Source organism: Rattus norvegicus, chromosome 5 (genome assembly GCF_021556685.1).
Source record: "Rattus norvegicus strain SHRSP/BbbUtx chromosome 5, alternate assembly SHRSP_T2T, whole genome shotgun sequence".
Classification (NCBI taxonomy): domain Eukaryota; kingdom Metazoa; phylum Chordata; class Mammalia; order Rodentia; family Muridae; genus Rattus; species Rattus norvegicus.
In genome coordinates this window covers 148,329,719-148,348,224 of record NC_141538.1, presented here as the reverse complement: position 1 = coordinate 148,348,224, position 18,506 = coordinate 148,329,719, and the positions used below count along the sequence as shown (strand labels likewise).

At 56.3% G+C, this 18,506-nt stretch overlaps 1 protein-coding gene across 18 annotated transcripts in view; it reads right to left on the bottom strand.

The window, feature by feature from the left end:
• The window catches only part of Adgrb2 (adhesion G protein-coupled receptor B2), a 63,099-nt gene that overhangs the window by 26,280 nt on the left and 18,313 nt on the right, over positions 1–18,506 (bottom strand). For 14 of the 18 annotated variants that reach the window (NM_001107914.2, XM_087548772.1, XM_087548773.1 and 11 more), the window contains 2 exon segments: positions 4,144–4,966; positions 11,597–12,034. In NM_001107914.2, the coding sequence (NP_001101384.1) occupies positions 4,144–4,951 (808 nt within the window). In that variant the 5' untranslated portion in view covers positions 4,952–4,966; positions 11,597–12,034. 18 annotated transcript variants of the gene reach the window in all.

Below are 18,506 nucleotides of genomic sequence, written 5' to 3'. Positions count from 1 at the left end.
CTTTTCTTCAGAACACACTGAGGATATGGTATTGTGACGTTGGTAACAGGAAAGAAACTTAACGTAGTTAGGTACCACACTGAGCTCTCACGGTACTGCAGGGCCCAGCTCTCCTGGCCTCTCGTCAGGGATGACAGAAATAGTTGTGAAGTCGCTTGTCTGGGGTCACACGGCTCAGGACTGGGCCACTTCAGTGTATGGCCCTGACTATCACTGTATACCAGTGGCCACTATGTGACTTGAGAGTACATAAAGTTTCCCTCACTCTATCCTGGTCTCACTCAGAGCTTGGTCAAGGTTTGGGAGAAACTCCACAGCTAAAGACACAGTAATGTGGGGCTGGAGAGATGGCTCAGTGGTTAAGGGCACTGACTGCTCTTCCAGAGGTCCTGAGTTCAATTCCCAGCAACCACATGGTGGCTCACAACCATCTGTGATGAGATCCGATGCCCTCTTCTGGTGTGTCTGAAGACAGCTACAGTGTGCTCATATAAATATAATAAATAAATAAATAAATAAATAAATAAATAAATAAATAAATAAATGACACAGTAATATGTCTGACTGGCAGGCCATGCTGAAAGCCCTGAAAATTCTGCACTGACAGGACCCCAGGACACGTTGTGGGCTAGGTCTCTCCCACTTTGCAGAGAGAGAGGAACTGCTTCCTACCACGGGAGCCTCAGAGCAGCAGGTGAGACGCCATTTCCTGCCATCAGAGAGCAGCTGACCCAACACAGAAGACGTTGGCTTGAGTCGGAGGGAGAAAACCTACTCTCAAGCCCCGATGGCACAGTCCTTCCTAGCAACTACAGGGTGGTAACACATGTGTATATAAGGCTTAGCAGGATGGGAGAGTTCTGGTCACCAAGGGTGAAAGGGAAGGAAAAAGCAAGCAGAGGCAGAAAGCAGGGGCTGTAAGGTCAACGAGGGGTTCAGTGGGCGGGCAGGAGGGACATGGAGGGGAGGTTGTAGAGCAGACAGCTGTGTCCAGGAAAGGGCTCCGAGCACAGCAGGCCGGGGTGCTCTGGTAGAGCTATGGACTCAGGCACTGGGTTGGGAGAGTGACACATAGAGATCTTGGGTCCCTGAGGCATTCCAGGAGAGACAGCAACTTGTCCAAATGACACAGTGGCAGAGGCAGGATAGGGATCTGAAGCCTTTCATGCCTCCCAGGAGTCCACAGCCTGCCCTGGTGGCTCTGCCTCAGGAATGGAGTGTGGATGAAGGGGAGAGGAAGCTGAGAACATGCGGCCCAGGAGAAAAAGGGTCCTGAGGGGAAGAGAGTTGTGAAGCAGAGAAGAGAGGAAGTCGTACTGGGAAGGGGTGCTCTCCAGGTTTCACCGGGCACAGCCATCTCTCTGCACAAATGCTCCCTAGTCCAGGGGGATTCGTGGGCAAGAGCTGGACCCATCCTCAGCTCAGCAGTGGGCACCACTCCTGTGACTCACCTCCCAGCTCTGGCCTCAGCCAGCCTCTCTGCCAGTCTTCTGAGAGCTCCTTCCTGCCTGCCTTCTCTTTCTTCCTCTCCCCACACTTAACAGATTGCGGCAGCAAGATGGCACAAATTTATGGCTCAACTCACCAAAAATAACAAGAGATCTATCAAAGGCAGTTTGCGTGAAATTAACAGGCGCCTGTACCCTCTTGTCAAACGCACTCAGCTCCGAGGCGGGCCAAGGCACCCCACTGCCCCTGGCCTCCTTATTGTCTCGTCTGGTGTCACCCTGCGTCCATCCTGCTTTGTCTCCCAAGGATGCCCCAAAGAGGGTGAGCCTCGCTCCCTTCCCTGCCCCAGTTCCTGGCAGAGGATCCCTTCTTGTTCACCACCCCACAAACCTTCCTCTCTGTCTGGCAGCTCCGTGCCAGCCTATTCTTCATTCTAGGGTGTGGCACAGAGAATGGTGTGGAGGAAGTCCAAGGTCTTGGTGAGGATAGCAGTGTGTTCTGGGCTCTGACAATGCCTCTGGCCAAGAGAAACACCTTACCCTGGCACATGAAACGAACTGAGTCAGGTACCCGCTGCCTCTCACATCAGAAAGGCAGGGGAGAGAAAGTGACAGAGCAAAAGAGCCTCCTGCCTGCTTGGGGGAGAAGAAGGGGTTGTGCCAGCAATCTCCGGGTACCAGTATGCTGGGTAAATTCAGCTCGCATATGTCAGCTGATGCCACATCCCCCATACCAGCTCCCCACAGGCACTCTCCCTACAGAGCAACCACCTGAAGAGGTGCCAGACGGAAAGGGGGCAGAGTAAAGGTCATGCCTGAGGATGACCAGGCCCTCCAACTCAGCAATCTTTGCTCCGAGAGCCTCAAGAACAACCAGCCATCCGACCACCATCTGTCTCACACTCAAGGATCCTCCCGCAGGGTCCGATAATAGAACTCTTCCGGTCACTGGCCCTCTCTGACTCCTGAAGATGCCCTAGCTACCAACCAGATCCTGCTTCCGGCTTCAACCAAACCCAGCTGGCTGCTCCTGGCTCTGTGCTACCCATGGCAACCTGCCCAGCCAGTGCCCATCCAGGAGGGCAAAGCCTTGCTCCGTCCACTCCAAACCACTAGGGCCAGTGGACCTTAGGGAAAGCCAAACAAAAGAACTAGCCCTTAGCTAAGCAGCGTAGGGGAGGTGACAGTAGTAGTGGCCACGCAGGAGGAGCCATAAACCTCCTGATATATGCCGGGTGCTCTCCGCTGATGTTCAACAAAGAAGCAAAATTCAATTTCTTCCTGCAGGCACTAAATCCCAGGCCAGCCTCCAGGGCCTGTAACCTGCCCACGGCCTGGCTGTCACACGGATGGCTTCATCGACCGCTGTTAGAGGCCAAGCTGGTCTGGGAGAGAGGCCACCGCAAGGCCACTGGGTCCTCACTGTGCCCATGTGGGCATGATGCCAGATGTTTCATGGGGGAGGCCCGAAAGGTCCCCGCTGCACTGGGAGAAGCTATTGTCATGACTCCCCTTCTAACTAATTCGGGGATGCCTCCCAGTTTCAGAGAAACCATGCCTTTGTTAGTGATGCAAACCCTTACAGATAGAGCGCAGTTCCTGGGCTCTAGTCTCCAAAACACGGATAGGGACAGGTTCCACCCTCTTCTAGTCCCTCCAGTGCTCTCATGGGAGCCTCCTTGACCCTTTGTAAATACTCAGTGAGATCTAAATGCCTCCTTCCTCCTCTCCAGGGTAGGCAGCATTTAGGGAAACTGAGGCACAGAGAGGCAAAGGGCCTCCCAATATGTGGACCAGCCTCCCAGACCTACTCTTACCCATCTATCTATCTATCTATCTATCTATCTATCTATCTATCTATCTATCTATCTATCTCCGATGGCCCCTAAGTCACTTCTTGGCACAGCACGGTCACCAGGCATGGAGGGTCCAGCTGGTGGGTAGGAGCTGGGACTGGAAGCTACAGGAAGCGGGTCAGTGGAAGGTGGCCGTGACTGTGAAGCTGGGGTGGGTGTGGGAGCAGGCAGGCGCAAGGACTCCAAGAGCTTTTGCCCAGTCAGCAGGAAGTGCCAGCAGCTGGCAGCCTAGGTCCCAGAAGACATGGGCCCAGAGTGGGAGATGGGACCCTGGGAGCTGAGCCAGTCCAGCCCTCAGAGGTATCCTCAGAGCTCTGGCCTCTTCACCCAAGCACTCTTCCTCACCTCCTTCTGCCCTGACCCTGGGGTACTGCCAAAAACCACTGACCTGTGTGGGCAGGAACACATCTCGGCTCCCTGTCTACTCCAGCCTCCAGGCAAATTTGTCAACTCACAGTGCCAGGGTCTGCCACAGCCATGCGCTCCAGCTTTGGGCCTCAGTGCTCCATCTGCCTGAGATGGCCTCACCACTCCTGTGGTCTGTCTCCTCCCCACCTGTTCTGCGGGTCTGTGATCCCACACCCTTCTCTTCTGGAGGCTCCACTGGCCATCTAAAGGTCCCCTGCCCAGGCATCTGCCTCACTCGGAACTCCCTCATCTGCATCTCGCTCAAGTGAGATCTCATTTTGATGACCTTTCCATCCGGACAAGGCTGAGAACAGAGGCGACATCCGTGAATGACTCTGCAAATGGCTGGGACCGGCCAGGATGGACACCAGCAGACACCGTCAGTCATTCCCCTCGATGCCCCGCCCCCATGAGGCTTTACTCAGACTCACCGTATCTCATCTCGGTGGTGAACAGGTCATTGCTGCTCCCCGAGTGCAAGTCGGCCTCAGCAGGAGGGGCTGGGCCCCCAGGCACCAAGGCATTGGACAGGGTGTGGGCAGCTGGAGGCCCCGGAGGTGTGGTGGTGGCAGGGCTGGCCCCAGCCTCCCCAGGGCAGCTACACCCTGGCTGAGCAAAGCCACAAGCCCTGCCTGCAGCCCGACCACACTCCTCACTCCAGCGGCAGAGCACGCCGCAGGTGAACTGGCTGGAGTTGTTGTTGTTGATAAGCAAAACCTCCACAAAGCGGAAGGCCAGGGCAGCAGGCGCTAGCAGACGTGGGGCCTCCGAGGGCTCAGCCGACAGGCACAGCTGCACGAAGTTCTTGTCGAAGTGCAGAAAGGTGAAAGGGCCTGAGCCACCACACAGCTCCAAGCCCGTGGCTGCTGCCTCGGCCTCCGCTTCCTCCTCTGGCCGCCCCACTTCTGATTCCGCCCGGGCTGTGGCTTCCTCCGGACCAGGCCGCAGACACGTAAAGTTGACCAGGTAGTGGTCCAGGGGCAGCAGGCGCGGGGCAAAGTGTGTGCACACCTGCTCCTGTCGGTTGAAGCGCAGGTAGAGCGAGTACTTGGTGGGGTCTGGGTTCTCCAGGGTCCAGGAGCAGCCCGAGGCGATGGTGGGAAAGAGGTCCTGCAGTGAGAAGGCCCCGTAGAGCACGCCCGAGGCCAGGGCAGAGCAGGCACTGGGGGCAGGGTCGAAGGCCGTGGCCAGGCGCAGGGACAGAATCACAGACAGTAAGAGGGGACAGGCTGGGGTCATCCTATGTCCCTTGCCCTGTGGGAAAAAACAGAAGTCAGCAGGGCCCCAGGTCAGTCAGCAAGTGCTGTGGGGCTCCAGTGACCAGTTACAGGTAGTGGACCCGTGGTTCTGACCGTTCTCTTTTAAGTCACTTGGGCCTGTCTGTGACCTTAGACCAGGCAGATGACCTCTCTCTGCCTTGGATTTTCCTCCTGTAAAATGGCTGGACTATCTCCTGGTATCCTATAAATTCTCCTTGCTCATCTCTCCTACAAGGGCAAAATGAGATGACTTGGGGGAAGGTTCCAGAATGAGGCTTGGATGCTGATGGTTTCTAAGAGCTTTAGTCATCAAGATCGCGTGCAGCCCCTCCTATTCAGCATGCCGACCAGAGGTGTCGGCCTGACGTATGCATCCAGTGCCATCCCTACACCCCCTGGATCCTCCAGAGCCACTGCTCTCAGTCACAGCGTGTCGTGATCAGCTGCGAGGAGTGCCGTGTGTAATCCAGCAGCCAAAGTGGTGGGGTTTGACAACCATTTGCTTTTTTATAAATCAGCGAGATTCAAGGTTATTCCCGGAACAATGTTCTCACTCTCTCCCTTCACTGAGCGAGAGAGGAAGGGGCGGAGTCACTGCCAGGTGCCAGGAACTATGCCCAACCCAGCCGTTGCCCAAGGAAGACAAGATATCGCCAGTGTGAATGCCATGGGCACCGCTGCTGTGGGAACGGGGAGGGAGGTGCCAGGCTTCCGCCCAGCTCAGCTAGTCACTTGCTGAGGTGGGTGAGCCTCATGAACCTTGATTTTCTGATCTACAAAATGGGCACAGTAATTCCCACCATAGCCCCTCTTCCTGTCTTCTCCACAGGATTAGCGTCCAAGGCCTGGCAAAGGGCCCACGGCTCTCAGTGTATTCTCTCAGTGTCTGAAGAGTGAAGACCAGTCTCTTGACTTCCTTCCCTCAAAGTACTATGCTCAGCTGGTCAGTCAGCAAGAGCAAATTCACTCCAGGCCAGACACATAAGGCCCAAGACCCACCCTGCAAGGCAGTCAGGCCAGAAGGCTGCAACTACCTTCCCACCCATCAGACCCACAGAGAACCAGTGACCACCCCCGCCCAGCTTCTACCCTGCTGCCTCAAAATAGCCTGGTACAAATCTAGATCTGCCTCAATTCCAGTCCAATTCTAACATGGCCACACAGTCTCTGTCCTCTCTGCCACCACACAGCCCACGGGACTGCACGGACTCATATGATTCAGAGCTTCATGTTAGAGGAAAATACAAGGCCACCTGTTCAAGATCACGTGAATCTGTTAGAACTGGAATTCGGGACCTCAGGCTAGGCCCACAATCTGCCCCACCCCACCCCTTCCCCACCTCCACCCCCTTCCCACCCCCACCCCAGGACTTCTTGCTTGTGCTCTCCCTTAGCTTGTTGCTTGGGATTCAGGCCAAGTGGACAAGTGACACAACCACAGAACAGCCTACAGGTGTGGCTAGGCTTTTCTAAGACACAGCTGTCCCCTAGGGACAAATTTCCCCAGGATTGTTCTAAATAGTTCCAGGAGCAGGAGATAGAAATTAGAGCTCCGGTAATTCAATCCTCCTGCAGCATGCACAGAGTTCCAAAGGCTACTTTCTCACATGGGGCACCTCTGAGCCAGGCCGAGCCCCATAGACATGCACTGTCCTTCCCCAACCATCCGGGAAAGGAAGGAGGCCGTGCAGCACCAGGCTCACTCACTGAAGAGAAGCTACCCCACTCTCCTCCAAAGGCCGGCAGAAGCCAGGACAGGCTGTCTCTGCCCTACTCTCTGCAAGGCTGAAAAAGGGGCTGGAGCCCTGGCCTTCCCTCCCTCCTGCAATCTTGCCCGTCCCAAAGTGTTCAGTCCGCCCAGGCTGCTGCGGCAACCAGAGAAGCTGGCAGAGGGTGATGAGTGACATCCAATCCCCCCTGCTGCCCCCAATTATTTTTAAGCAGGCTGCAAAATTCAGGCCATGGCTGCAGCTCAGCAGAGGGGAGGTGGGGGCTCATTATAACTGGCCTCCCCTCCCCCACCTAGAGCAAGGCAGGCAACCTGGTCCCTGAGGTATATACACCTCAACAGACCTGGGCTTCAACAGACTTGGGGCCAGAGACATACATACTCAAAAGCACGCACACACGGGTTATATATGTGCACTTACAGTGTTCTCCATATGATCAGGCACATATGCATGCAGATCTGTGACAAGCGCCGCATCATTGCCGAATATATGTGGACACGGGAATGCACACACCACACACACAGTGACACCAGACCGCTGCATACATGCAGAGATTCACCTCTTCCCATGTGTGGACACACACAGGTGCTTGGCCCTGCGACCCTGTTTTACGACAGCTAATTGGGTGGGACTGCCTTTGTGTGAGACTGCCCAACGCTCCCTCCTTGTGTTTTTTAGAGCTGGGGCACCACAGAGCCCTGGTCCCATCTCCGCTGCTCCCAGTTCATCAAGAAACACTAAGTCCGAACTGGTCCTTGCCAAGGTCTGGCTTCTCCAGAAGGGAATCACCGGTACACACTGGCCCATTCCCATGCCCACGTAGTCTCCTCCAGACATGTCATACCCAGTCCAGGATCTGACCCCACCCTCAGGGTATGGTCCTCCATAGCCCCTGCTTCATAAAGAGACTGAAGCTGAGGGAAGGTATTTCACCTTCCTACCCTTCACATTAACGTAAACACTCAACTGGAGCTGGGTCACAGCCATGGCCTTATTTGACATCTTCCTGAAGTGTGCGGTGGTGGCCTGTCCTCCTAGAGATATTGACCCAGAGCCCATACCCAGGAAAAAGACTTGGAAGGATCCTCCCAGGTGGCCAAGTGATTATTAGCCATGCATAACTACCTGGGCCTCAGTTTCCCTCTCTGGGGAGTGCAGTGTCATCACTACCTCAGAATGGCACATGCATTCCTTCTCCATCAGTCTCCCTAACATGTAGCCTGACCCACCACAAACGGATGAGCTCTGTTCCTGGTCTCTTAGAACTGTGCTGATACTGATACTCCTCTTGCCTGAGCCCCCCACCCCACCCCCGTTCCTGCACCAGGGAATGCTCTTTGGGTTAATCCAAGAGTACCATTGTCACTTCAAAGTCGAGGAAGACCACAGACGCCTCCCAAGGTACAACTGCTAGAAAGTAGAGAGGTCAAGGTCAGCTCCAAGGCCTGGGTCAAACAAGGTGGTGGAGATGGTCAAAAAGGTTTCAGGACTTCCCTTAACTGAGATAGAAGAGCTGCCTGGAGTAGTCTTTCTCGGGGACCCAGTCCCCGGCTAAGCACCCTCAGAACTCCCAGGAGTTCCTCTCTGTCTAGATTCAGAGAGAATGGGGATCCTGGAAGACCCCTCAGATCTTCCCAGCCTCGGGCTTCCATTTTTCACCAAAGAAGGACCCTAAGGTAGCTGGAGTGGAAGGTGAGGAGCAGAGGGGGTGGGGCACCTCCGGGCCGGCTATCCAGGGTGTCCCCTGGATCAGATCGACTCTTGTCTACAGGGAGAGCATGGACACTGGGCAGGGAGTCCAGAGCCCTGGCCTTGGGCAGAGGAGGGGCACCTAGCGGGGAAGAGGGCGCGGCGACGCGCACATCCGTCGCGTTTATCCACCTGACAGCTCCAATTCACGCGCCCGTCACTCATCCTCAGCAGCATCGGTGCCTGCCAGGGGGCCTCCGGGTCTCCCGCCCTTGCTTCGAGCTGGGGGCAGGGCGCTCGTGGACCCCTCTCCAAGAGCTCTGGCACCCAGAGAGGCGCACACCCTCCATCCAGCCTCTCGAGCTAGGGGGGCGGGACCGAAGGAGCGGGCAACCCGGGTGAGGCCTTTCAGGGCCGATGACAGAGAGGGTCGCTCCGGAGGCCTGCGGCAGACGCGGAGAGAAAGGCTGGCCAAGCTGACCTGGATGAGGGGCGGCCCCCGGGGGCGGGGGCGGGGGCGTGCGGGTGGCAGGGGAGGGGGCGGTGACTCAGCCGCCCTCCGCCCGCCTCCCCGGAACTTTGCAGCAGCTGGAGCGGTTGCTACAGGAACCGAAAGCTTTTGTTCCCCAGTGTCAGGACTGCCCCGGCGGCGGCGGGAGGATAGCTCAGAAGCTACCACTCCCCGCTAGAACCCAGGTCCAGCCCCACTGCCAGAAGACAAAATAACCGACCAGAGAACACTACGGGTTCGTTTCTCTTCCCTCCTGCTACCAGTCCTTCGCTGAAGCAATCACGTCAGTCACTGAATGCTAGGCTTCTCTAAACACCCCAGCTCTCAGACCAGGTTGCCCCTAACTCTGACCTGCAGCGCTAAGAAACCTGGAAAGTTCCTGACGATGTCTAATCACCAAGGGGTGGGAAGAGGGAAAGGGCTGGTTTTCTATGTGGGCCACCTCTAACGGACTGCCTGCCTTTGGGCGCCTAGGCTAGAGTCTCTCTATACTGATTCCACTGCCTCTATACTTTAATCTAGACCTCAAAGCCCTGGGCTTGGCCTTCACTGGTGCCCCTGTGGCCAAGGAGGATCCGGATGTTGCAGAACCAGGGAAGAAGAGGCAGAAACTAACAGTCGCAGGCTTCCTGGGCCCTTTTGGGGTTGGAGGGGTGAAGACACTTTCTGTCTTTATTATTCTGAAGGTTAGAGTGAAGAAAATAGAACTCCTTTTATCTTCCTCCCTGGGATTAGCAGGCGGGAGGGACCTGACCTTGGCTTTGATAGGAAACAGCAGAAAGCATCATCATGAGTATTGACGAATGTCAGACACTTCATAGTACAATCCGATTCCATTTGCCACCAACAATACATGGCAGTGGTCACTGACCCATTTCATAGGAGGTCAACTGAGGCTTGGAAAGGTTAAGTAGTGTGGCCAGCTCACACAGGTTTTGAACCCAGGCCACCAGATCAAAAGCTGAGTCTCAGCTACTTACCTTCAAAAGCTGAGGGGTGGGAGGGAAGAAGGGAGGGAGGAGAACAGAGACTAACTAGAACCTCCCTTTGTGTTAAGAAATCCCCACCACTGACACACACCCTAAATGAGACCTGTCTGTCCCTTTCTGAAGAGAGGGGAGGGGACAGAATGAGGTAGTGAGGAGGGAGGCAGAAGGGAAACCGAGAGGAAGATCACCTCTGTTAGTCTTGGTCCCTGCCCTCCTCAAAACATCACCAGGGTGTCATTGCTGACCCCAACTCTCCAGGTGTCTGCTCTGTCCCTGGGTCAGGTGGGTTTGTTCACAGCCTTCAAAGCTAGATAGAGTGTGCCTTTGCCCCTCTCTTGTGAGGAATGTAATGGAGGGTAGACAGACAGAAGCTCCCTAGGGACACCTACTCAAACCCAAGAAGCAGCCAGCCCATTCTGAAAAGCAGGTTCAGTTGAGCTGCGCCTGGTCCTCAAAGGGTTCCTGACTTGCTGTTGGGATGAGCCTTCCATCGCACACCACCCCTCTCCCCCCCCAAAGCACACAGTCTTACAACCAGGAGTGTTTGGGCACCTGGCCTCGCCCACCAACCTCATCTCCCCAGGGACTTCCCAGCGTCAGTCCCGCAGACACCTAACGAACGCTTGGGTTGCGGAAACCCGGGGCTGTCCGCGAGAGAGGGGGCGGTGGGTCTCGGGATGCGGGCAGGGGGCGCCAGAGGACGCCCAGGGGCCGGGCAGGCAGCTGGCAAGGCGGGCAGGCGGGCGGCATCTCTCGGTCTGGGCGCCCCTCCCCCGCGCGGGCAACAGACTGGTCGCCCGTTCTGCACTAGCCGTGGCGCGGAGGATTTCCCGCGGCTGTGCCCTCGGACCAAGCCGACTGCAGGAGTGGCCGCCAACTTCACAGCCTACAGCCCCCCAAATCATGCCAACCCCCAGGGTTGCAGGGGAGTGCGTCTGGTGCCTGGCTCTGAGGCCGGTGGTGGGAGGATAGGGATGGGGGGGCGGGTGTCCGGCCAAAGACGAACGCGGGAGTCGGATGCGGGTCCGATGGAGATCTCGGCCTGGGGAAAGGGGCTTGGAGGAGCAAGGGGGACACGGCCCCAATTCCAGGCTGAGGGGGAGGGGACTTGCAGCAGAGATTGGAAAGGGAAGGCGGGACTCTGGGCAGATATGGGGGAAGGGGCACTCGGGGCAGAAATAGAGGGGAAGCATGGTCGCCGTACAGGCGCGGGGGAGGGCAGTAGCAGACACGGTTGGGGACCGGAACGACTCCGGGCAGAGTCGAGGAGAGGTCCAGAGTCCCGCGGCCAGACTAGGAGGGGAGATGGGGGAGGGGGACAGTCGAGCTGCAGGTTGGAGAGGGGGTTCAAATCAAGACCGGGGGCGCACTGCTGGGATCTTGGCCGAGACAGGGCAAGACTCGCGACAGCAGTGTGGCAGTCTGGGTCAGAATTCTAAAGGTGGGGGACTTCGATATAGACGGCAAGGGGTCGGTCCAGGCTGGGGGAGGGGGTAGCAAAGGGGTTCGCGGGAGACTAAGGGGCTTCGGACCGGGGCTTGGGAGTCCCTCCTAAGCCGGGGGCTGGGTGAGCACTGGACAGACTCTGTTCGGGCCGGAGGAGAATTAAGCAAGACGGGCTAACGGAGCACCCCGAGTGCGGGCACTCGGGACCGCGCGCGGGGGTTCGGTGCGGGGCCGGCTGGGGTCTGGGGCCGAGCACTCACCTGGGCGCCGTCAGCAGCAGGAGCGGGGGCCGGCGCTGGTGGAGGCGGCCGCGGGGCGCAAGTTTGCCATCCCTAAGGCGGGGGCCGGGCCGGGCGCAGGGCAGCTCGCCGCAGCCGCGCCGAGGCCCGAGGCTCCCGCTCCGCCGAGCGGCGGGTGCAGAGCAAGCGCCGCGGAGCTGCACGGGGCGGGCGGGCGGGCGCCGGGCCGGGCGCGGGCTCCTGCCGCCGCCGCCGCCTCCTCGCCGCGCCGCCCCCCGCTCCCCGCCCCGAGCACCGCCCGCGCCGCGCGCCGCCTCCTATTCGCGGGCGGCGGCCGCAGCCCCAGCCTCTAATCGCCGGTGCCGCATCCTCCTCTCTGCCTCCCAGCGCCGCCGCTGCCACCGAACCGGATTCCTCCGGCCGCTCCGGCCGCTGCCCGCAGCGCGCGCCGGGCCGAGTGACGGCCGAGGCGGGACGCGGCGCCTGCGCGGGCCGGGCCCGGGAGGGGGCGCGCGCCGGGCCGGGCGCGAGGAGCCGCGGGAGAAGGGGCGGGGGGGCGGGGGCGACGCGCGCCGCCTCCTGTTAAAGGGGGAGCAGCGCCAGGCGAGCCAAGCGCGCCCTCCCCCCTCCCCACCCTGGGCCCCAGGCGCCGGCGCGGGAGAAACCCGGGGTAAGCCCCCACCCTGCCTGTGACCGCCTGTGACCGCCTGGACTGCAGAGTGAGCCTATCGGTGATACCCCTCCAGCGATACCCCAGGCCAGTGGCGTCTAGCGCAGCCAGGGTCTCCCGAGCTGTGAAGGCTAAAGCGTATCCTCCCCTCCCCAATATGCAGTGCATATTGCGTGTCCCCGTGCATGCAGGTGCCACTCGTGCACTGAACTTTACATATGCATACAGGTGCCCTGCGTGTGCACTGCAATATTGCCTGGCTGGGTGCATGCAAATGCTGCACATATGCATCGACATGCGCTCAGGTCCTGAATGCATGCTGCTTTTTCCGTGTGCCTTAAGAATACTGTATGTGTAGAAGCTCACAGGTGCCACATGTGTGTAGACTGCTATGGGTAACTAGTATGTAGAAGCAACACACATACCCCCGCAGCGTGGCATGTTTACTGCATATTCTGGTGTTAATCGCTGCGATATTGTATGTCCCTAGGCACGGGGATGCTACACGTGTGCAGTATGTTACATGTTTTCCCGAGTCTCTTCTCCCACAAGTGCCTTTCTCTGTGCCAGGGGCGCCCCCATGTTGCATCTGTTTGTGTAGAAGCCACAGAGATGCACAGACCCACCCCATCCTGGCACTGTGCCCAGGAACAGTTGGGTGGGGCCTAAGCCCACATGGCTCAGGCGGTACCCGGAGAGATGTTCATGGCTCAGGACTCTGGTCAGGCTGTTTGTGGCCTGGGCATGTTGCCACCAGGAAGGTGGGCCGACTGGGGACACACCACAGCAGCCAAAACAAGTAGGTTAATCCGATGACTCTGGGCAGAGAAGCCAGCAGGGGGCAGCTTTGCAATGAGGGTGGAATGTCTTCTTTGGAGCATACTTGGGAAGGTTCACACACGTGCAGGAGCCGGAGCTGTAACGACAGGGTGGTCCACTGCCCATTCATTGCTAACTCCACCTTTCCTGATAACTCGAATTTTGTCACCTACTGACTAGTAAGATGAGAAAAGCCCACCTCTTCCCAGAAGAGGCAAAGAGAACTCCTGTCCCTTCCCTCTGTCCCTCCCTCTAAAGCAGTCCTGGTGACATTTGTTGTGAGTGATTGGGAGAGATTATCCTTTAATGGAAGGAGGTAATAAGGGGTGAGAAAGGAATTTCGTCTGTCACCTTAGGGGAATTTATGAGGCCTTGTGAAGCAGGAGGGCGGTCTGGGCTTACACCTTCCCTTTTCCTGTGGGAGCCCTGAGAAGGCCAGTGCCTTGGGCCTCGCACTGGCAGGCAGAGCTCCTAGGTTCTTGGTAGGCATCTTCAAACATACCCTGGCATGGTTAGAAGGCTCAGCTACCATTGTGAGCGTTGAGCCAGGCAGGCCTTGCCATCTGCAAGGCATTGGCAGCCACCAGACACAGTGGGAAATCCTGGGCTCCTTCCTCACTTGCCTGCTGTGAGAAGCTACAGAGTTGCTGGAGTTGGGAGCCCTGAGGAGGTAGACAAGACTGGGGAGTGTGATCAGGACATGGACTGCTCACAAGGATGCAGGGACCAATCCTTGGAAGTCCCTACAAGGTTGTCCTTCAGAGCTCTGGCCCCTTCCTCTCCTATAGGGAGCCTGGCTCCCTCTTTAGGAATAGTCAGGATCATTTGCATGCTGGAGACCCAGCACCAAGAGAAACACAGGCAGGTCTCTTACAGATGTGATGCAGCTGGATCTCTAAAGCTACCCTCTTCCTCTGCTCTGAGAGATCCAGCTGGGTAAGGGGTGCAAGGAGGGGTGGCCTCCAGAGAGACAGGGAAGTTATTTATCTGTTTCTCTGTTCCTTGGTAGTCTCCTGACTTCTTGACCTCCTGCCCTATAGAAATGGTGGGATGTGATGAGGGACTCACAGGGGCAGCCTTGGAAAGAGAAGCTAGGTAAACTGGGTAGAGACAGCGGGAGTTGTCAGGGGTGTACAGAAGCTGTCTGGACTAGGGCAGATGTTGGGAAGGCCCTCCCTATATGAGGGCTTCCCCCACCTGCTTTCCCAGGAGCCCCTGCCCTTCCAGACTCACTCTGGTGATAATGCCACCCGCCTGCCTGCCTGCCTGCTTGCTTGCCCGCCCAGGAGGACTTGGAGTAATTACAAATTGTTTCCATATTCAAATCCAGCTGGTTGAAGAGAAATTACTTCTCTGAACAGCCCAGGCAGGGGTGAGAAAAATGCATCTTAGTCCCGGGAGGGACCCCCACACACCCAGGGAGCCTGAGGCTGAGACAACCTGGGAAGAGACACCATCCAGAGCTCAAGCCCAGAAGGCTTGAGCAGAGTGAAGGGCCACCCCCTGCATCCTTACTCTCCAGGCAAAGGACAGTGACCTCGGCTCTTGTGTCCTGTGTGGGTCTGCTCTGGAGCCTGAGATGAAGGAGACCAAATACATACATGGAGGCAGTAAGGGGGCTCCTACCCTGACCTACTGCTATGCTGGGTGACCTTGAGAAAAGCCTTCCTGCTTCCTGGGCCTCTGCTTTCTCATGTACGGAATGGCGAAGAGCATAAACAGTCTCTCTGCCTGGGGTCTAGGAAGGCCTGAGGTATGGATTAGCAAGTGCTAGGCCCTGAGGAGGGGCCTTTTACAATAATGATCTTATTTGCAACTAATTAGTATTTTTGTTAAGAATAACTACCACCAATATCCCGGCTGGGAGGCAGCACACTGTCAAAGACAAGGCCAGAGGGGCAGCTCATGAGAGGATGGGGGTCAAGCAGGGGAACTTCCTGGCCTCACCCGCCTGGCCTCAGCCTCGCCTCCCGCTGGGCCAGAGCTGCTATGCTTGGTTGCCCTTTAAACAGATGAGAAAATGTTCTTCTTCCCTTCCCAATGATTTATTTGGCCCAGAGCCTAGGCAGGTTTCCTTTCAGCTGATGAGACCTAGAGCGACCCTCACTCAGTTCCCTCAGTTCCTGCTCACCAGGGCCATCCAGGGCCACCTGTGACCAGGGTACCAAAGTCTTTCCAACCCCATAACCACCTGGGACACCGAAAGGAGCTCACACCACATTCCCCAAAATATCCAAACCCATTCAACAATCTCCTCCCAGCCGGCCGTTGTCAGTCGTAGTCGTCTGCCTCAGCGCTCACATGCTCTCATTCGTAACACCCCCATGATGGGGGCGGGGGGGAGGGTCATAGGTCCCAGAGGGCTCTGTCGTAAAAGGCACCTGCAGGAAGTCCTGTGTGTCTAACTAAATGGGTTGAGGGGCCTTGGGTAATATGGGTTGGGTGTTTTCTATTTTCTTGGTGTTGACTGGGGAAAGGGGGAGGGGGTAGATATTCCCTCACAAAACCCTCCCAGAGGATCGATTCCTGGTTATATACAGTCCATTTGAGCAGTGTGTACCTTCTCTGGTCCCAAGGGTAGAGAGTCCTTTAGGGTGCTGGGTGGTCACCGTGCATGCATACGAGACAGTGCATGGGAGTAATCGCAAGGCCTCATACCAAGAAGGCTTCCTTTCAAAGTGTTCACCCAGCAAGTATGTTTTGAGCCTCTGCTCTCTTCTAGACACGGGGACCCAGTGTATCCGCAAGTTCATGGCTTCCTCTTCCTCCAAAAGTAGCCCCAGTGTACTCACTCTTCCCAGCATCTCTGCCAGCAACAAGGTCCCAGTGTGCAGACTCTCAGACCTGACCTCTGGCTTCCTACTCCTACCTCTCTGACACCAGGTCATGCTCCTGGGTCAACTGAACCCTTTCTTCCATTTAAACCCAATGCCTCTTCTTATAGTCCCAAGCTATGAATGTCCCCGTCCCTGTCAGCTTCTCCAGACCTGCCCAGTTTCCTTACCCCACAACTCCTAGACCCCAACTGGTCCCATGATCCCCTCATCGTTCATGAAAACCTCCAGACTATTTCCTAGAAGCTCCCATGGTGCACCACTTCTAACCAGCTCCTGTATTACCTCCCTGGCTGCACCTCTAAAGTCACCCCTCCCCCATCGCTCCATGCTGTGCCTCAGTTGCACGGCCCTGGTAGCGCTCATCACTCTGAAAATGTGCTTTCTTTTTCCTGTGTATGCACATCCCCTATCTCCCTCCATACCAACTGGGAGCTGTGAATTCCACGAAGACAGGACTTTGTCTAGTCGCAGCTGGCCCCCTAGCACCCAGCACTACCTTAGGCACAGGAGGGTCCTCAGTAAATACTCCCTGCGTGGCTGAATGATAAGAGAGCCAAGACAACTGACACCGCTAGAGCTTTTGACCTATGACCCTTGACCCATTATCACCAGCCGTACAACGTCTCCCTTTCTCATAGGATAAAATAGAAGAGTCTGGGGCCATAAGAAGCCTCCATCCATCACTATCTGTGTGGTTTTAGACAGAGTTTAGATCTTAGAGCCTCCTAAGGCTCGTTCTTTTTCCTTTGTAAACTAGAAATAATTACTTGGACTTACCAGACCCATAGAGATGTCAGGGACAAGGTGTGTAGCATGTTGCTGTGCCCGGGCGGGCTCATCTGTGTGACTGAAGACTCCTTTCAGGTTTACTCAAGGCCCAGGGGCTGGCCTGGATTCTGGGGGCATGGAGATGACTCAGAATTCGGGTCCTGAATGTGACCCCTTCCCAGTGTCCTCCACAATGGAAAGACCTATCAACTGGACCTCTATTGGTTGAGACCACGGGAAGAAACCATGGGTCCGTTGAAACCCATGTCATGTGAGAGCTGCCAGTGTGATTGTATTTGGGAACGTGCACATGTGTGCGTGTGTGTGCATGTGTGTGTGTGCATGTGTGTGTGCATGCGTGTGTGTGTGTGTGTGTGTGTGTGTGTGTGTATGGTTTCTAAATCTGGATCCTCTTCCCTGCAGAATACCACTCCATCCTTTCCTCCAGATCTGTGCTAACACATATGCCTATGACTACATAGGCAGGGGACCCCCATCCCACACCGCCAGAGTCAGGGATTCACAATTGCATATGTAACTACACATGCAACTCATGATGTAATCCCCCACCCTCATTTTTCTGCTCTAGAGAACACCCATCTATTTATCTATGCCCCCACCCATAGCTCTAGGCTGGGGTCAGGGATCAGACGTGGTTCCTCAAAGGAGACAGCCCAAACATTCTCTTTTTTTTTTTTTTTTTTTTTTGGTTCTTTTTTTCGGAGCTGGGGACCGAACCCAGGGCCTTGCGCTTCCTAGGTAAGCGCTCTACCACTGAGCTAAATCCCCAGCCCCCCAAACATTCTCTTGATGACTTTCCCCTTACCTCTAGTCCAATCCCACAATTACCTACATCAGGCCTTAAGGATTGGCCCTGGCAACTGTTTCTGGCATGTGCGGAATGCAAGGAAGTACCATGTCCATCTGCACACAGCACCAGTTACACACAAGCCCTGCCTGCCCTGTCCACACAGATTACATTCACCCAGACACTGCATAGATATCCAAACCCTAACATTGTACGTATATGCTTCTATTACCATATTTAATCACAAACAGAACAGGAGTTATGCATGCAAATACTACCCACCGTGCGTGATCTCTTACACACACACTTACACACACACACACACACACACACACACACACACACACACACAGAGCAGAGATCTCACAGCAAGTTCCAAGCTCCTGACGTACAAAGCCTAGGCAGACACACACAAAGACGGCACCCAGGCACGCCACACACACACACAGACTCTCCCCCACACACACTGACGCACACAACCACCCACTCGTGTACCCGAAGCCCCACTCCCACTCTGGTATTCGGATTAGCCAGGCACGCTGAGCCCCACCCTCTCTGACCATAACCTTCAGGAACTTCTTTTCCATCCCCATTCCTTCCATAGGCCTTACCCCCAGCCTAGAGCAGACTATACCATGGATGGTGAGGTAGAAGGCCCACTCCTTCACCCAGCAGTGACAGCTATACTCCAAGGGATGGCTGTCCTCCTGGGGGGGTGTGGGTGGGGTGTGTTCTCAGCAGTCCTTGACAGCTCTAATCACCTGCCCTAAACTCTGGTGGCCAGCTTCTTCTTGTAAGATCCAGAACCAGGAGTCAAGCTCTCTAAGTTTGTTATCCTGAGGGAGCAGGTCTTCATGGGAAGATCAACTCTAATCCTGAAATAAATCGTTTTTCCACAGCTGGTGCTTGGTCTGTCCTCTCGGGGAGGTGACAAGGAGGATGAGGACAGGGCAGAGCTGAAGCAAGGTCTTGCAGGAACCCTGGAGGAGGCAGAGACATGGGTCTTGTCTGACTCTGTCAGTCGGTCAT